The sequence below is a fragment of the Haliotis rufescens genome, unplaced genomic scaffold, assembly GCF_023055435.1.
Source record: "Haliotis rufescens isolate VD_foot unplaced genomic scaffold, xgHalRufe1.0.p SCAF_4, whole genome shotgun sequence".
NCBI classification, from domain to species: Eukaryota; Metazoa; Mollusca; class Gastropoda; order Lepetellida; family Haliotidae; genus Haliotis; species Haliotis rufescens.
Window position 1 is genome coordinate 64546973 of NW_025964112.1, and position 20392 is coordinate 64567364.

The window sequence follows — 20392 nt, forward strand, 5'->3', positions numbered from 1 at the left end:
ACGTCTGAGACCTGCATCACTTCGGGCTTTCCTCCCACATTAAGCTGACACGCCGTGATATAACTGGAATACTGTTCAAAGCGGCGTTAAACCCAACTCACTCACTCACTGTGATTCTAATGACGGCGTGAATATTATGTTCAATGTTTCAGACTGGTATTACGGTTGTTTGGAAGTCGCAACAGCGGACCTGAGTGCGGCCTTGACCCATGAGAACATGACTCTGACTCTGTGTTCCCAGAAGTGTCTGTCTGTGTCACGTGCGTATTCTGCCGTCAGTAACAGGACATGCTTCTGCGTTGATACAGTCCCGAGTCACGTGACACTCGGGTGGTCGTCATGTGACGTGAAATGTCCTGGTCACATGTTTCAGCCGTGCGGCGGTGCGTCCGCAAATCCAGACAAGACGGTCATCTTCGTCACCGGAGGAGGTAAAGCTTTGAGGAGAACGCTCGTTAATGATCTGTAATTGATAAACGTATGATTTTATTGATTTGAATTCAATCACTGCATCCCCCAACACAACGTGGAGAGGTTTTCACACCTGGCCGTTCCTGTATGACCAACATAGTTTCACATATGATCGAGTACTTCAGGGACACTCCTGGGCGGTGGGATAGCCTTGTGGTTAAAGCGTCCGCACGTGGCGCCGAAGATCCGGGTTCGATTCTTCGTGTGGATACAATGTGTGAAGCTCATTTCTGGTGTCCCCCGCCATGATATTGCTGGAATATTGCTAAAGTGGCGAAAAACCATACTCACTCCCGAAGAACACCCACTTTAATTGTCAGTGCTACATATGGAGACAACAGATTGCTCCATTAACGACACCAAGAATATTCTGATGGAACGGGTCCTGGTTTCATTTCTCAATGGGATAATTTCAATCCCATTCTGTACTTTGGCTTTCTATAATGGGTAAGCTTATTTTTCAATGTCCGACGATTACGTCTTTATCACTGGCTCTTTCACAACATGTTTCGAATATTGGAGCAAGTAGAATTACTGAGTATTTCAGTTATATCCCGGCGTTGGTGTAAAAATACCACGAGTTTATAATATAGATAAGTGATAGCTGTAAAATTGTTAGCGTGTCCTTCTATGCGACAGTCCTTCTATTCCAGTAACATGGCAAGTCTCCTTACAGGGTCGCCCCCCGCCCCGGCAGAGGGATGTGAGGAGCTTGAGTTGCAGGGCCTCACGAACAATACGTTTGTCACAGCTCATGGTGAAGTCACGTGCACAACAAGTAGTAAGTCACATTAATTCATTTTGATTTAGAATATTTGTTTTTCTAACACCTCTTAAAATGTACTTTGTTGTTTTTAAGACCATGTCGTAAACTGTTAATATTTCTTAAAGTTAATTTCTTGATTTGAGGCTTTTTATTTCTCTCTTTCCCTGTTGCTGTGTCTCTCCTGCCTTTCGCTGTCTCACACTCTATATATTCTTTCTCCAGACAGTGTGCTGTGTCCGTTCTCCTGGGTGAACATCGAGGGTCACTGCTACAAGTTCATGGTCGGCAGGACCGACAACCCTGCCACATCGTGTAGCCAACTGGGAGCCTATCTAGTCTCACTCACAGATGCGCACGAACTTGCGCAGGTCCGAGAGATCATCAATAGGGCTGTGACTCTGCGCTACTTTGACTGGTGGTTGACGGGACTCGTGGATAACGACAACAACAACGTATACCGCTGGAGTAACGGACAACTATTCAACTCATCTGCGTTTTATCTCTCCGTGACCAATGACAATTCCTTCTTCGCTTTCCACAGAGACAGCAACAGCTCTGAACTGATCACAGCCGACCCCAGCAAGAATCCCTTTATCTGTGAGAAGGGTGACGGTAAGAATCCCCAATCACTGCTTGTTGCTGTTCTCGTTTCACCCAAAGCATACCATACATCCAATACACGCTACACAACCAGGTGATGTTTCCTTATCTAATATGGGGGTGGTCGGGTAGCCTAGTGGTTAAAGCGTTCGCTCGTCACGCCGAAGTTCGGTTCGGTTCGATTCCCGATATGGGTACAATGTGTGAAGTCCATTTCTGGTGTCCCCCGCCGTGATATTGCTGGAATATTGCTAAAAGCGGCGTAAAACCATACTCACTCACTCACTCAATACACGCTACACAACCAGGTGATGTTTCCTCATCTTACATGACAACTGTGGATATCAAAGCACACAACGTCATACTAGTTACGTCAAATTCTCCAACACTACACAGAAAATGTTCCGAATCGCCCTTCCTACCCTGGTTTCAATCCGGGAGGGTGAAAGTGAGTGAGTGTGGTTTTACGCCGCATTTAGCAATATTCCAGGAATGTAACGGCAGGGAACACCAAATTTGTTTGTTTCTTTGTTGTTTAACACTGCACTCAGCAATATTCCAGCTATATGACGACGGTCTGTAAATAATCGAGTCAGGACCTGACAATCCAGTGACTGACATCATGCGCATCGATCCAAGCAATTGGGATACGTAACATGCATCATTCAAATCAGTGAATCTGACCACCCGATCCCGTTAGTCGCCTCTTACGACAAGCATAGTCGCATTTTATGGCAAGCATGGGTTGCTGAAGACCTATTCTACCCCGGATCTTCACGGGTCCTGAACACCAGAAATGTGCTCCACACATTGTACCCATGTCGGGAATAGAACCCTGGCCCTCGTCGTGACGAGCGAACCACGAGGCTACCCCATCGCTCCTACTTTTGCAACAGGAAGTGGAAGTTGTTTGATGATAACTCCTCGTATACTTTATTTGAATATCCATAATGACTTTGAGGGACAGTCACGTTTTTTTTCTCGATGTCTTTTTATTTATGCCCGGGGACCCGTGTTAGAATGGACTCTTCCCATTATGACTCCTTCCTATTATGACGACTGCTCCAAAACAAATACGCCGTGGTTCAGTGACTGCTTACTACTACTACTGCTGGCGATTAGGTGCCTCACCCTGGGAAGTGTGGGTTCGAATCCCGGACGGGACTCAACCCCCAAAAAGTACGAGAATCTGTACTTTACTAAGAAAGTGTTATCCCAAATATAACACTTGTTACATTTGACCACTTTCTAAATGGCATTGTGTATTCATAGCTTTCGGCCATGGGAGCCGTGCCAATTGACACTTGTCAGAGGGGTACTCAAAGTACGTGATCTAGACTACCAGTTGTCGGACTTTCATTTTTTGTGGAAGCCTCGGTGGCTGAGTGGGTTAGATCGCTGACTTTGTTTGCTGGCGATTAGGTGCCTCACCCTGGGAAGTCTGGGTTCGAATCCCGGACGGGACTCAACCCCAAAAAAGTACGAGAATCTGTACTTTACTAAGAAAGTGTTATCCCAAATATAACATTTGTAACTACTACTTGTCACCGCTATATCTAGTTTAAGTTGGGTACGGTGTTGGAGTACACAAAATTGGAATAGACAAAACAGATTCCTTGTAGATTTCATTTAATTTACACAAGAACAACATCTTACATTAGACATTGTTCAAGCAAGTATTGGCAGAGTAGAGATGACGACTGGTGTATTCCATTATTCTAGAGGTAGGCGCATTTTCTTATTTGAGTCTAGCCACAATGGGAATAGTCACAATGGGAGTGACCGTTAGAATAGGACATTGCTTCTCGTTAGAGGTGACTGGGTATATGAGGTGGTCCTGCTCCGTGACGGGGTTGATGTGTGACATCGATCGTACCCGACTGTGTTGGGCGTTGCTCGTGATATCAACCACTGGTTTGTCTGGTCCAGACTCGATAGTGTACAAGCCGCCGTGATATAGCTTGAATACGTTATTGCTTTTAAGTGTTTGGCCATTTTTTATCGACATTTCTAGAAGTGACCTGTGAGCAACACTCACAGGCGCACTGTCTAATTTTTCATTCCCAAAACCAATCTCCCCAGATCCTCCATTTCTCCTTTACTGTGCATGTTTTTTATGAATGTATAATTTTATAGCGTCGTTATATGATTGAAATAATGTCGATGTGATGGAAATGTTTATTTACTCACTCATTGATATCATATGTAGGCGCAATAAGGGATATTTTGAAGTGATTCATGTAAAAACATATTTTTAATGGCGGCTTTATCACTACGTATATGTAGCTAAACATTTATGTCAATGACACTGCGACCATGAACATGATACACAGTTCCACGAAATTATGGACTCTAAATCATTATATTTCAGATTACGTAGGTTGTTTCGACGTACCGACTGATGCGGCCATCTTGGTTGACTATGAAGACATGACGATACCAGTCTGTGTTGAACTCTGTAGGGGTCAAGGTCAAACCTACGCCCTCCTTGACGTCACATCCTGTTGGTGTAGTAGCACCATCTCCATGGCCAGTGCCAAATCGCCAACATCGTGTACATCTATGTGTCTGACTAACAAGGGACAGATGTGCGGGGGACCGGCGCATGTGTCCGCCTACAGCGTCGGTGAGACTGTACACTGTTGTCAACGTACTTCGCCCTATGGTTACACCAGGACTTTGATTAATAATAGGGAAATTGCTTCTGTCGATTATAGATTATTTAGTACAGTTTATAACAACATTTTGTGGGCGTAATTCTGTTAGGTTTGTTATTTTACTGTAATAAATCAACCACTTGATAGCCTGGGTGTTTATTGTGAAAAGAATCATACAGTTCGTCTCTTACGTTCTTGATGTGTGAATCCAAACGATCGACACATGACAGATTAACACCCCTTCCAATGACATACAAGTCCCGATTGTACCGTCCAAGCTTAATTATCAAATACAAAACTGTTCAAATTTGTGTATAAATGCACACATTTCACCACCTCCCCAAGTGAAAGCGATTTATGATTGGCCAATATCAAATCAAAAGAGACATAATACATAATACAAGGTAGTACAAAAAAGGAATATTGTTTCAGTTCAACATACCCGACTTTTCTCAAGTTATTTCAAACATACACACAACTGGTTTGTATTTTCAACATGTTTCGTTATACACAAATGGTTCAGATATTAACAAAATATTAACACCGGGTTTTACTGAAATCAAGAATTTGAAAAAACAAACCAATTATATATTAATTTGCCGTAACTAACAGAACCTATTCCGTTACTTGTATAGCAGTCTACATAGCATTGTGCCATACATTTGGTTATGATATCACAACCTCATAATAAAAACAATGAATAGAGAATTTCGGATTGTGTAGCTGGATGCAGCAGATACATGCGTCGGGTGATTGAAAGCTTCTGTGTCTCACAGAAGTAGTCCTGACCTAAAGACACTAAGATGATTTTAATTTCAGCATAATCCCCTTCAGTATTGTCAACGATGTTGTCGTAGACGTCCTTCTCTTGGCTACTCCAAAAAGTTATTCATAGCGGCTATGACGTCATCTTATGAGTCAAAATGGGTCCCGAAAGGAGCTTTTTTCTTGTGTTGAAACAAAAAAGTCTGACCGAGACATATCAGGAGAATAAGGTCGGTGCTGAAGGAGTTCCATTCGTGCATTGAAGCCACGGCAACGGCTTATGAGCGCACCTTTTCTCAGTTTACCACGTCTCTTTGTCATAATTTCTGCCTCAAAGGTCCGTTTACTGTGTGGCCTTTGGGAAGAAAGTCCACCATAATGATAACCTCTGCATCCCAGTGCACGAAGGCCATAACCTTTCCAGCTGATTGTCTTTGCCTTTCGGTGATGTCAGTCACTTCCACTGTTTTCATTGTTGTTGGAAGTGGTGGACCCAAGTTTCATTCATAGTCACATATAGTTGCAAGAACCTTTGTAGATAAGCTTCAAACAGAGCTATATTATCACGATACCTTTTGCTTCTGGTGCATTTTTTATCAGATGTCAGAAGCCTTGGAACCCGGCGGGCTGACACTTTCTTCATTACCAAAGTTCCTGTGATACTGGAATGTTCTGTCTTGGGAAATGCCTAGTGAACTAGTAATATGACGCTCAGTTATCCGCCGGTCGGTCATCACCACTGTGGACTCTCTTGATCATTTCTGACATGACAGGCCTTCCAAGACGGTGGTCGTCTTCAGGGGTCTCCCGGCCACAGTTCAACACGGCATAGGAGTTTTTGTTTGTTTGTTGTTTAACGCCGCACTCAGCGATATTTCAGCTATATGACGGCGGTCTGTAAATAATCTATTCTGGACATGACAATCCAGTGACTGACATAATGAACATCCACGCAATTTGGATACGATGACACGCATCAACAAAGTCAGCGAGCCTGACCACCCGATCCCGTTAGTCGCCACTTACGACAAGCATAGTCGCCTTTTACGGTAAGCTTGGGCTGCTGAAGACCTATTCCACCCCGGATCTTCACAGGTGCGGTGGCATAGGAAGGAGCATCCTTTCGTGGTGTTGGATTCATATCTTCATGGCTAGCTTTGGTCCTAAGCCTTTTTTCTTGTAGTACTTGATCACTGCAGTTTTCTCGTGTTTGTCCTTTGGAAAGGGCACAGGCCTCAGCATATTTTACTGACTTGACGCAGCGAAACAATTTTGCTCAACTGACTCAAGTTTGTGTAGATATAAATCTATGACGTCATGTGATGTCTGCAACAAAGGATTTATTATTATTATTATTATTATTATTATAATCATTATTATTATTATTATTTCAAAGAGTAACTCCAAATCGAGTATTCATGCAAACAATACACTTCGACACACGCTCCCTGCCTTGGTGTATTATTCACGAAGACTCGTGTTGTCAATTTCTTCGTGGTCAATGGAACTGTACACTACATATACATGAACGTCTTATTTGACGTCAGCACATCTGCTTCCAGCTGCCTTCCCCGAGTACGCCAAATCCTGCAGTGACTTCTTCAACCAGGGCATCATGGTACCAGGGACCTACATCTTGGACGGCACACCGGCCTACTGCATTATGTCAGGTAGTGTAGGACATACATTCAGTGGCATCATGTGAAAGATAGTTTCACTAATATACCTGGATATATAGTATACCTAATGTATGTATCATTTATATGAAACGGGATATGTTTCCGTAGCTGCACGTTAAGTTCCTTCCCGTAAAGATCCGGGTTAGAATAGATTTCAGCAAACCATTCTTGCCGTAGAAGGCGACTATGCTTGGTTGATGCATGTCATCGTGTCCCAATTGCGTGGATCGGTGCTCATGATGTCAATCACTGGATTGTCTGGTCCAGACTCGATTATTTACAGACCGCCGTCATATAGCAATAATAGTGCTGAGTGCGGCGTTACACAACAAACAAACGCTTAGTTCATCGCTAATCCGAACAACCAGCTTCAGGAAAAAATATGTTGTTTAATCATGCAGAATTTCTGCAGGTGCGAGTTCACATCCTACTCCTAGACTTGAGGTGATGCTATTTCCCTCTTTCTCCAGATAACTCCACCTGCCCCACGAGCCCCAACACTTCCTTCACAGGGTTGGGTCACGCCGGATACTGCGTGCTGTTTGGGTTCGAGTCTAAGCGAGAGGATGACGCGATGACGGATTGTCGTAGCTGGGGTGGCGTCTTGGCGTCTACGAGAGACGCGGGGGAGATGACCTTCCTCCGACAAGTGATCAAGTGTAAGTTACTAACATTCAGCGAAACAGCGTTATCTCGAACGGTTCCGTTCTCAATGCTTACCAGGCTTACAGATTTACAGACCCGTGAAGATTCCGGGGCAGAATAGGTCTTCAGCAACCCATACTTGCCGTAAAAGGTGACAATGCTTGTCGTAAAAGGCGACTAACGGGATCGGGTGGTCAGGCTCGCTGACTTGGTTGATGCATGTCATCGATCTCAATTGCGTGGATCGATGCTCATGATATCAATCACTGGATTGTCTGGTCCAGACTCGATTATTTACAGACCGCCGTCATATAGCTGTAATATTGCTGAGTTCGGCGTTAAACAACCAACCAACCACTACAAATTTACAGATTGACGATATTGCCTTTTGTTTATATGTGTAGACGTTCCCTTCAGTTATAGTGGAACGTGTGTCCGTCATCTAGGTCACTGCAACTCTATCAGTCAAGTCCCTCAGTCATATCTGGAACCAATGATCCTGGTTGCGAATGCCAGATTCGCCGTAATTATTGTTCTACGTCTCTCAGCACCAAAACCAAGTAAAAGTCCAAGACCTACATCACTCTGGGCTTTCAAACTCTCAAACTGACATGCCGTGATTTTACTAAAAATGTTCAAACAAAATCGTCGCCCTCAGTATTCTGAAGATAGGATACGCTATCACAAATAAGATACGTCCCCCAAATCCTTTCCATAATCATAAGAAACTTTGCTTACAACCATTGTCCATTGTACCATTCCGACTATATCATGAGCATGTGTTTATGAATCACTATCAAATAGTGAATAAACCCCACCGGTGGTACAAGTCACAAACACACGCAAGGGCAAGTCAATTGTTCACCTGAAAAAGACAACACGGGGACAGATAAAACCAGAGCCATACATGTCTGGTTAAGTCTTGCTAACTCAAATCCTGGAAACACAACGTATCCACACACCGTACGGCTGCATGGAACAATATATTGTATTCGTTTTGTTATTCCAGATTCCAAAACGTTAATGTCAAGTAAATATGTGACACTTGGTGCTCGGGATGAATTTCGAAATGGTCTATTTTCTTGGGCGGATGGATCACTGATGAAGCACGGGGTAGCAGCCCCGGGCACAAACTTCACAGCCGGCACTGGAGGAGTCAGAATGAAAACTTTGTCTGGGGTTATGTACACAAAGAAGTCAGATGACAAACGCTTCATGTGCACAACAGAGAAAGGCACGTATTGACAAGCGTCCACTAGATAATGTATTGACAAGCGTCCACTAGATAATGTATTGACAAGCGTCCACTAGATAGTGTATTGATAAGCGTCCACTGGATAATGTATTGACAAGCGTCCACTAGATAATGTATTGACAAGCGTCCACTAGATAATGTATTGACAAGCGTCCACTAGATAATGTATTGACAAGCGTCCACTGGATAATGTATTGACAAGCGTCCACAAAATAATGTATTGACAAGCGTCCACTAGATAATGTATTGACAAACGTCCACTGGATAATGTATTGACAAGCGTCCACTAGATAATGATGAGATTCCCTCATGACCCAGTGGTATCAAATGCCACAGTTCGCTGTGTGGAGTTGCGTCCCTTATCTATACAATGATCCGCTGATAACCTGATTGTCATACTTGGTCTATCAGCTCTTTATTCATGTCCGTGTGGTAAACCTAAAGTTGGCGGTGATATAGCTGGATTAAACGGCCCTAACCCCAACTCACCCATGGTAAAGAACACTATGATTGACAACAATAACGATAACGGAATGGGATAACCAATTGTAATTACACTCCTGATCGATGACGTTTTGTGTTTCAGAATATGATGCTTGCTATGACAACAACAACCAGATTCAGCCAATTGTAGCCAATTATTCTACGATGACCTTTACCTTGTGCCGACAGCTCTGTTTGGGTCAAGCCAAAGAAATAGCCTTGCTCCACGTCGCCAATTGTTACTGCGCAAGTGTTGACGAGCTATCGAACTTGAATAAAGTAACCTCTGACCCCGGATGTGAGGTCAGCTGTCCAGGTCACTCGGGTCAGAATTGTGCTTCCGGTTCAAAGCTAAGGGCCTACAGAATATGTAAGACCATGTCCTAAGTTATTGAACTTTATTGACTATTGCATTTCGTTGTCCCAGTCAGAGTGGGATATTGATGGAATTAGTTGGTGCAAAGTATTTCAACCTTTAACCTTTGTTACACTGACACTGTGTACACATGTGTGCGTGGATCTACCATAGGCCTTCAAAAATGCCCGTGTTAAAGGCGACTGGATATGCAGTGTGTATGTGGGTAGGGGTTCCCAAGTGGTAAGGGAATGATATATGTATCATCGAACAATAACACTGTTGTGACTGCTACAGGCAGTTTCCATCGCCTGTGTGTGTGTGTGTGTGTGTGTGTGTGTGTGTGTGTGTGTGTGTGTGTGTGTGTGTTGCTAACCCACTGAGGTACCATGCCGTAGTTTAACATGGATACCCTACTCAGACACAGTATACTGACTCCAAACCGACCAGTCCTTGTTTTATCCATGCAATTCCGAGCGCCAGGCAGGGTAACAACAAGTACCATTTTTTAGCGTCTTATGGTACGACCAACCTAAGGTCAGACGCTCTATCAACTAGACCACGAAGGCGTTGTCATATTGTTAAAGCCCATTTTCATCTCAATATAATGGATGAGGGAGTCAATTAATGGTATTATAAGGTTATTATGAATTGATAACTTTGATGTCTTTTAGCCCGTTAAATACACACGTTAAATACACCCCCTAACATAATTATGCTAACCAACATAAGAGTACAAGTTGCATCAAGCTCTAACACCTGTTTGACCTTTAACCCGACACCCGTTACAGGGCATGATGATCTCCCCGAGAGCTGCAGCGTCTTGTACGCCAGTGGGGTGCTGTACCGGGGACAATACCTCATCAACAACACCATTACGGGCACGGCCGAGACTCGGGAGTGCGGATTTGACAGTAAGTTCTACACCACCCACATTGGTCGAAGTTTCAGATTAGATTATGATGTAGATCTACAGCTAGTATGTGCATTTGTTCGTAACACCCGTGAAGATCCGGGGTAGAATAGCTCTTCAGCAACCCGTCCTTCCCGTAAACGGTGACTATGTTTGTCGTAGGAGGCGACCAACGGGATCGGGTGGCCAGGCTCCCTGACTTGGTTGATGCATGTCATCGTATTCCAATTGCTTGGATTGATGCTCATGATGTCGATCACTAGATTGTCTGGTCCAGACTCGTTTATTTACAGACCGCCGTTATATAGATTATATTGCTGAGTGTGCGTTTTACAACAAAGAAACCAACAAACTAAATCGTAAGACAATGTTATATTAGGGAGATAAACCTATGTTGTCTTTTTAAAATGTAAGGTTGCGTAACTGTAGATTAGATTCTTCTTATTTTAATATGGGAGCGAGCGCTTTGGCGTCTGAGAAAAAAACAATGAGAGTTCTTATTGTGACAGTGGTTAGTGTAATTAATTTAATAGCATGTGTTTTGAAATACATTTAATCATATTTAAAATGCTGCTGTGACTACATGCTTGTGTCATGTATCAATAAATGACAAAACATCTGATAATGTTCCAATATCGAACGTATACAGTTCTATCAACAAATAATTATGCATCGATTTGTAGGCTTTCGATAGATCCATGTATTCACATACAGGTTTTATGTGAAAAGGCTTGCTAATTGCGAGGTATCTGTTAGAATTAGATACCCGATTTTAAGGGTATTCTGACAAATCAGAACCAAGCAGCGTCATTGTAACGACATTCACGTATTTTCTCCATGTCTTTTCTGAGTTTGAAGAAAGCCTACGGTAATTGACGCTTCTCAATATTGCAGTTCACGACATTAATTGTCCTCCTGGGTGGATCGGTCACAACCGGACCTGTATTCAAGTAAACCCCAGCGCCAAATCTCAGACTGGTGCCGCCGAGTTATGTTTCGAGTCTGGCGGGCATCTGTTCACTCCAGGACATTCAGACACCGTCCAGTACATAGCGGATCTCATCAACGCCGTCCCGGTGTGGGCACACTACTCAAAATGGCGGACAGGAGCACGCGAGGTGATGCTGGAGGGTCACGTGATGCTAGCAGACGGCACATATATGACGTCGGCTGAGTTGGCGGCCGATACATTCAAGGATGACGGCTGCATCGTTGTCGACGTGGGCACTTTGAAACTACAGAGGTACAATTGTAGTGCCGAGCTACCGTACATCTGTGAGACAGCACCAGGTGAGAGTACTGACTTATACAACACGCTTCGAGGACAGTCATGTGCCAGGGACATATTACTGAAGCTGTTGTTCTTTCAGTTTCAGTTTCATCCGGATGTCACGTGACAGGGTCGTCGCCTAGCAACACTGTCACTTTAGCTGAACAGATGTCGGTTTCTCAATGTATGGAGTTCTGTAGGGGCCAGAATGAATCCCACTTTGCCCTTAACGGAAGTACGTGCGAGTGTTACGCCTCCTATGACGTCATCAGTTCGGGCATATGTGACACAGGGTGTCGGGTCCAGCCCTTCCAGCAGTGCGGGTCCAATGGATCTAACGAATCCTCATTCTACGACATAGGTAAGAGACTTGCTAGTGATAGTACCCACTTGGTCCAACATGCCTCTTTCTATGAACGACTGACTTAACGAACACTATGGTTCAACTTAGAGCATTCAAGAGCCGTAGGCTTATATTCTTAATGCCCGTCAAGGGGCGGTGGGGTAGCCTAGTGGTTAAAGCATTGGCTCGTCACACCGAAGACCCGTGTTCGATTCCCTACATGGGTACAATGTGTGAACCCCATTGCTGGTGTTCCCCGCCGTGCTATTGCTGGAATATTGCCAAAAGCCGCATAAAATCATACTCACCCACTCACCAAATGCCTAATCTGTATATCTGTCAACGTTATGGGTTAAGTCTGCGGGGATGCAGATGTACTGGATCCATCATGGCTGGAGCTTGTTTACTAATAGTTAATGTATTCATTCAGATAATTATTGCATTGCCAAGTGAGTTTGGTATGTAAACCTCTGAGAAGATTCGGGTTAGAATTGGTTTTTCAGCAATCCATGCTTATCGTATGCTCGCTAGTAGTAACTAAGCCAGCAGGAGTTATCTCCCCTGCCGCCATCTTGGATTTGCGAAGAGAGGCATGCTAGGTAATGCGTGTGCAGTGACGTCCATATCCGGGAAGGGCGTGCGCATGCCTCCAAGATGGCGGCGAGGGAGGAGGAGGAGGGATGGATGGAGGAGGAGGAAGAGGGAAGGAGGGTATTTTTTGGTGGTCCGTTTGGCATCTACTAGTGATATATCGTTGCTAACAGACTCTGGTGATGGTTCACGTGGCATCTATAATAATGATGTACGTATAGATGCCACGTGAACCATCACCAGAATCTGTTAGTTACGTACATCACTAGTAGATGCCACAGGGACCATCACCGGACTCTGTTATTAACGTACATCACTAGTAGATGCCACAGGCACCATCACCAGAGTCTGTTAGTAACGTACATCACTAGTAGATGCCACAGGCACCATCACCAGAGTCTGTTAGTAACGTACATCACTAGTAGATGCCACAGGCACCATCACCAGAGTCTGTTAGTAACGTACATCACTAGTAGATGCCACAGGCACCATCGCCAGAGTCTGTTAGTAACGTACATCACTAGTAGATGCCACAGGCACCATCACCAGAGTCTGTTAGTAACGTACATCACTGGTAGATGCCACAGGCACCATCACCAGAGTCTGTTAGGAACGTGAATCATTAGTAGATGGCACATGGACCACCACCAGAGTCTGTTAGGAACGTACATCATTAGTATAGATGCCACGTGAACCATTACCAAAGTCTGTTAGTAACGATATATCACTAGTAGATGCCATATGGACCACCAAAAAATATTCTCCTCCTCCTCCCTCCTTTTTCCTACGCTTCTCCTCCTCGCACACCTCCCGGAAACGGACGTGCCGACATCTTGGAGGCGCACGCCTCCCGGAAACGGACGTGCCGTCATCTTGGAGGCATGCGCACGCCCTCCCGGAAACGGACGTGACGTCATCTTTGATGCGCACGCATTACCCAGCATGCCCCTCTTCGCACATCTAAGATGGCGGCATTTCAGATAACTCCTGCTGGCTTACCAAAGCGCTTTCCTACACTACTCTCGCTAACTTGCTTGATGCATGTAAACGTATCCCATTTGCGTGGATCAATGCTCATAGTGTCAGTTACTGGATATTCTGCTCCCACTCGATTATGTACAGATCTGCTAAACTCTGATTTAACAAACCAACAATTTATTTCAAATTCTTAATACTGTGATGTTTAGTGACGGGCCATTTAATATTCTGGGAATTGGGGCCTGGAATTTTATCGAAAAAAATAAACTGAACCAGCGAACTGATGAAAAAATAAGCATGCTTCAGATTGTTGAATGTTTTTTGTCTGCCACAAAAATACATTCTTGGGAGGTATTTTTAGACCAGATTCTAAAAATGATCAGATTATCATATGGTCGTCACTTAACAAGGGGATCGACTTAAACACCGAATTCAAACAATTACATGAAGGTAATTTAACAACACTTCATACTTCTACTGGCTCAGGTGTTTTTTAGATCAAACTGGCAATAGCTCGTTATCCCAGTGCAATGGAGTCTCGGAGGACCAAACGGAGGAGTCTGGTCTTCTTAAGGCATGTTGCACTCCCAGCACACGTGTAAGTCGCACACTAGGTATATAATGTCATGACAACGAGGTGGTACTGACATGCGTGTCTTCTGTTGCCAGCTTCCTACACCGCCGCCATCTTGTCGTCTTGTACACAGCTGCAGCAGTACGGCGTGACGATGCCAGGCTGGTACCAACTGCAACGCAACGCGGTAACGACACTGGTACAGTGTTTCGTCTACGGTGAGGAAAACTTTATTATTGGTCGATGTTCTTGGGCCATACACTCTACGTTCGTACACACATTGGGTCGATGAAATCCTCCGTTGTAGAATAAGCGACCGTCCACCACTATGTTGATTTAAAAGTAAAGACAATTTCGGTTTAAACTACTTTGAATAACTACCGAACAGTGGGAGGAGTACATGTATATTCACCGTGAACGAGACGTCCCTGGCGTGTATATAAGTAACAAGTTAATCGATACATTGCGTCAAGATGCAATTCTTCCTAAAATAATACATACTTTCCAAAGTTTCGAGTTAAAATTAACGAAAAGGTTATACCAAACAATTAAATTTGATTCTGGCGATTAACCTACATGTACATAACGCAAGATATACCATTTCCTCTGTATCAGGGGCGGGCTATGAACCGATACTAGGGTCCAGCTCGGGGGGCGTGTCTGCCTCCAGTGAGACCCCAGGCCACCCTGCTGCACACGCAAGGTAAGTGAGGTGAACTGGGGTTTAACGTCGCTCTAACAATATTGTGCTATAATAGCATGCGTGCGTGCGTGCGTGCGTGAGTGAGTGTGTGTGTGTGTGTGAGAGAGAGAGAGAGAGAGAGAGAGTGAGTGAGTGAGTGAGTTTGGTTTTACGCCGCTTTTAGCAATATTCCAGCAATATCACGGCGGGGGACACCAGAAATGGGCTTCACACATTGTACCCATGTCGGGAATCGAACCCGGGTCTTCGGCGTGACGAGCGAACGCTTTAACCACTAGGCTACCCGACCGCCCCGAGAGAGAGAGAGAGACGAGGGGACAACATACTGCAGCTGAAGGGAGAGTAAGTGAGTGTGTGGGTGGGCGAGAGTCTATCGTTGGTTTGAACAGTGTCACAGTTGATGTCAGAGGATCGATGTTATTGCTGCGAGTCGTAGTAGTTGACCTCAGATGCTGACCAATTCATACCAAGTGGGAAAAATTGGGATCGAACTCACATCCAGCTGATCCAGGCAACTAATGGGACGTAACTCTGCACGAGTAATCTGTTCCTATATATGTCCTAATACCGAAGAGAGAGTAGACCTATGTAGAACCATGACCTGGAACCGGACCTGCTTTGTATCTACCTTTATTTGGCGTCCAGTTGCATGTGTATGCAAAGATAAGACTGCTTTTATAAAATGTATTTTTTGCGTGAGTCCTCTCTCTCTCCCCAGACTGGGCTCTGGCCTGGTGTCCCCGAGTAGTTGGAAACCCGCCGACACTCCCTCCTGGCTGCAGGCGAATTTCCACGCCCAGTACCTCGTCAAGGCGGTGCTCACACAAGGTCAGTAATAGTATAGTATATATAACTGTATTATTGAATAGCTATGGTATATTGTAGTGAGTGAGTGAGGTTTTACGCCGCTTTTAGCAATATTCCAGCAATAACACGGTGGGGGACACCAGAAATTGGCTTCACACATTGTACCCATGTCGGGAATCGAACCCGGGTCTTCTGCGTGACGAGCGAACGCTTTAAGCACTAGGCTTCCCGATCGCCCCATAATATATAGTAGCTAATTGGCAAATATAGCTTACATTGGTAATGTTTCGCAGTACCATACTCTCTACACTGACCCTACTGACACTGTTTCCTTTCGGTGTGTTTGATGCCGGCTGTTCATGTTCAGTTGTAGGGAAAGTTTCAACCCCATAGAAATTGCTTGTCATTAGGGCCGACCATTCTAACGATCCGGTTGGTTGGTTTGTTGTTCACCGCCGCACGCAGCTATATTACCGCTATATGACGGCGGTCTGTAAATTGTCGACTCTGGACCAGTCAATCCAGTGATTAATATCACGAGCATCGATCCATGCAACTGGGATCGATGACATGCAGCAACAAAGTCAGGGAGCCTGACTACCGCATCCCGTCAGTCGCCTCTTACGACATGAATAGTCGCCTTTTACGGCAAACATGGGTTGTTGAAGACCTATTCTACCCCGGATCTTCACGGGTCCTAACAATCAGGTGTTTGAATATGTTGACTGTGTGAAATTGTATCCCATCGCGTGGATTGTTGATAGTGCTATCGACCACATGTTTGCCTTGCCCGACTCGGTTAGTTACAGTCTCCATGATAAGACTGGCTCGTTGATGAGTGCCACATGAAAAACGAACTCACATATTCACTCTAAGGGTCAAGTAGCTGAATGTTTGAATACTTTCAGTCCAATGTGTTATAGTAAATCCGTCTGTCTTCTATATCAATGTTACTCCTGTCGCCTGCAGGGGGTCAGTCCCTGGCGTACCAGGCGTGGGTGACCTCCTTCAGCCTCCAATACAGTGTCGACAGTGGCGGGACGTGGACGCAATACTCCAATTCGGTATGTACATTTTCATCATTACACGATAAGAGAATCTATCCAGCTGATTTGATTGTCTTCGTCTTGTGAAAACTTTTGTCATTACCCGTCATAAAATCCATACAAGTCGGCAGGCCGTTCTCCGCCGATCGGTCATCACCATTGTGGACTCTCTTGAACATTTCTGACCTGACAGGCCTTCCAAGACGGTGGTCGTCTTCAAGGGTCTCCCTGCCACAGTTCAACACGGTATAGGAGTTTTTGTTTGTTTGTTGTTTAACGCCGCACTCAGCAATATTCCAGCTATATGCCGGCGGTCTGTAAATAAACGAGTCCGGACCAGACAATCTAGTGATTGACATCATGAGCATCGATCCACGCAATGGGGAAACGATGACATGCATCAACCAAGTCAGCGAGCCTAGCCACCCGATCCCGTTAGTCGCCTCTTACGACACCATAAATGGGCTTCACGCAATGTTCCCATGGAGGGAATCGTTCCCTGGTCGTCGGTGAGACGAGCGAGCGATTTAACCACCGGGCCAGTCTGTACAGACATGACGTCACAGTATTTTTATATGGGGTGCTCTGCTTGTCTTGTCACAATTGACATATGTTTTGGAAATACCGAAGGCACACGAACATTTTTCACCGAAAATAAGTCTGTTTATCATATAATGGGTTGGATAAAAAACTGTTGTCACTGTCCGACTGGCAAATCACTTACCTTCTGACGCAATATATTGAGGCGCACATTTCAGGGAAACTTGCAATGTTTTGGTACCGTTTGTGAGAGATGAGAAGCTCAACTTTCAGGATTTTCGACGACATTATATAATAAAGTGGTTATCACGCTTATGGAATACACACTATGAATCTAGGCTAAATACAATGTTTATTCCTAACACAGGATATTTGTCATCCTAAGGCTCGCTAAATACAATGTTTATTCCTAACACAGGATATTTGCCACCCTAAGGCTCGCTAAATACAATGTTTATTCCTAACACAGGATATTTGCCATCCTAAAGCTCGCTAAATACAATGTTTATTCCTAACACAGGATATTTGCCACCCTAAAGCTCGCTAAATACAATGTTTATTCCTAACACGGGATATTTGCCACCCTAAGGCTCGCTAAATACAATGTTTATTCCTAATACAGGATATTTACCAACCCAAAACACACTCGCGTGATAACCTGTTTATACTAGTACTTGTGAAAACTTAATGATAGATTCTATAGGTGTCGTAAAATCGCGTACAACTGGCCTGCATGTACGGACAATATGACGTCATAAAGTTATCATGGCGTCACAAATGACAATGTTCTGACTTCGAACATACATGATGAAATTCCGATTGCAGTCTCATAGCTGTCAACCCCAGACGTATTCCGTGAGTGACTTGTTTATTAGCTAGCGTCTAGGGTCCGCAGATCCAGGTCATGGCAAGGGCGAAGGCTTGGTGATGTGTAAAGGGGCGAAGTCCCCCCCCCCCCCATCCGAAAATGCTTTCAACATTTCCCAAAGTATTTTGGAGCCCTCTGGTTGAACGTGTTTTTGTTAATTGTCTTAACAGAGCGATGTGGAAAAAATGACAAGAGCGTTGCGATAGTTACGATGAGAAGCAAGTCGATTCGGCACAAAAGTAAAGCACGATATTTTTAAAAGTTGTTTTGAGCGAATATTGGCGTGAGAGAGGGAGTTTTGTTGAAATAGCGTGAGTCTAACGTCAGATGCGCGAGAGTTAACAGGTACGCGGTTCCAAGATAAACACAAAAAATTCACCGGTGAACCGGTAGACCGACTTGTAATTTATTCATATATTCCTGCTACTGGGGTCGTAGGTCGAAGGTCGATCGGCCTGAACCAATAGATCATGACGTCACTTTCCTGCGGCATGCAACATTCGAGATGAGAATTGGTTATATCTTAACAGTTTCAAAAAACATCTGAAGACACACTTGTTGAGAAAAATATATACAGCCATACCAACTGTGCGAGCTTCAAGAGCGCTTTTGAGCAGTCAGTCTGGTAACTAGCGCTATATAAATACCAAGTTAATAGTAATTAATATCGCTGCTTGTTTAAATGAAGAACACTGTATAATGATTAGACGTCCAGCAACGGGTAATTCAAACCAAACGAAGATGAGATGACGAATGGGTTCAGGGTATATATCAATATTGATGGGATACAGATCGAGGAAGAGGCAAGTGTAAATATAATCAAACCGTTGCGGATCGTAGTGTACGCCCACCGTCTGGCGCCATATTCCAAAAGGAGATCGAATGCAGTTTGAACAGACATCCCGAGATCACAGTGATAACCCATGCGTTCATCTTCCCGAGGCCCTGACTATGAAAGTCACGTTTCCACCCTTGCCGAACTAGGCTGGAATTATGGAGTCATATTTTGGCTAGATTCACGAGTCTACGCATAGTCCCATCAAAACGAAATGTACATCCGGTTCGTAAACTGGGGTGCAGTTTTTTTCAGATCTGTTCACGTTTTCAGTCAGGATGCTCATGTGTCTTGAGGCACTTCGCGAAGTAAGACCCGTTTTATCACAATATATATTTTGATTATCGATCAGATCGTCTTCACTGGCGCCGCCATTATGTTTGAAGCAAATGCAAGTGTTATAAGATGTGGAATCTAATTGGTCAGTATGAGGGACATAGAAGGGACATAACTCGTAATAGTCACTTGTGGCGTTACGATCGAGTTAAAATATTCAAGCCTAGTTCGCCAAGAGCTTTTACAGTCAGTATTATAGTATACACTATACAGTATACAGTATATTTAATTCTTCATCAGTTATGATTGATGTCATGAGTGGCAGTAACCGTTTATCGTACGCGCACACCACACTTGTGTTACCAGATGAGCGGAAACACGGACAGATCTACTGTGACAAACCATTTCTTCCCCGACCCCTTCGTGTGTGACAGCATCCGACTGGTCCCAGAGACAAGCGCCGCTGCCGCCGCCATGAGAGTCGAGTTCCTTGGGGAGCTCTATCTCAACTTTAATCGTAAGTGTTCCAATGTTGCACTGTGTTTCTTTTTAAATGTACAATGTTACCATTTGTAGAAACCTAAGACATACATTTTGTATGTTGTTTAACGCCGCATCCATGCTTGTCGTAATATGCGACTACGCTTGTCGTAAGAAGCGACTAACGGGATCGGGTGGTCAGGCTCACTGACTTGGTTGATGCATATCATCGTATCCCAGTTGGGTAGATAGATGCTCATTATGCCAATCACTGGATTGTCTGGTCCAGACTCGATTATTTACACACCGCCGTCATATAGCTGGAATATTGGAACAATATACCACATATTACATGTCAGTTCTCACTCAATACCACCTCTATTGTCTGGAGGGGCGGTCGGGTAGCCTAGTGGTCAATGTGTGAAGCCCTTTTCTGGTGTCCCCCGCCGTGATATTGCTGGAATATTGCTAAAAGCGGCGTAAAATCTATTG

The 20392-nt window shown here is 44.4% G+C and overlaps 1 protein-coding gene across 1 annotated transcript in view; it reads left to right on the top strand.

Moving 5' to 3' along the window:
* Positions 1-20392, top strand: part of LOC124129714 — a 73562-nt gene that overhangs the window by 37082 nt on the left and 16088 nt on the right. Inside the window, exons 9-24 of the mRNA XM_048382380.1 lie at positions 153-431; positions 1148-1252; positions 1460-1849; positions 4209-4463; positions 6822-6929; positions 7409-7597; positions 8593-8817; positions 9425-9691; positions 10468-10590; positions 11484-11879; positions 11960-12220; positions 14441-14563; positions 14961-15048; positions 15767-15876; positions 16825-16919; positions 19787-19937. Of these exons, the coding sequence (XP_048238337.1) occupies positions 153-431; positions 1148-1252; positions 1460-1849; positions 4209-4463; positions 6822-6929; positions 7409-7597; positions 8593-8817; positions 9425-9691; positions 10468-10590; positions 11484-11879; positions 11960-12220; positions 14441-14563; positions 14961-15048; positions 15767-15876; positions 16825-16919; positions 19787-19937 (3165 nt within the window). The remainder of the gene's footprint in view (positions 1-152; positions 432-1147; positions 1253-1459; positions 1850-4208; positions 4464-6821; positions 6930-7408; positions 7598-8592; positions 8818-9424; positions 9692-10467; positions 10591-11483; positions 11880-11959; positions 12221-14440; positions 14564-14960; positions 15049-15766; positions 15877-16824; positions 16920-19786; positions 19938-20392) is intronic.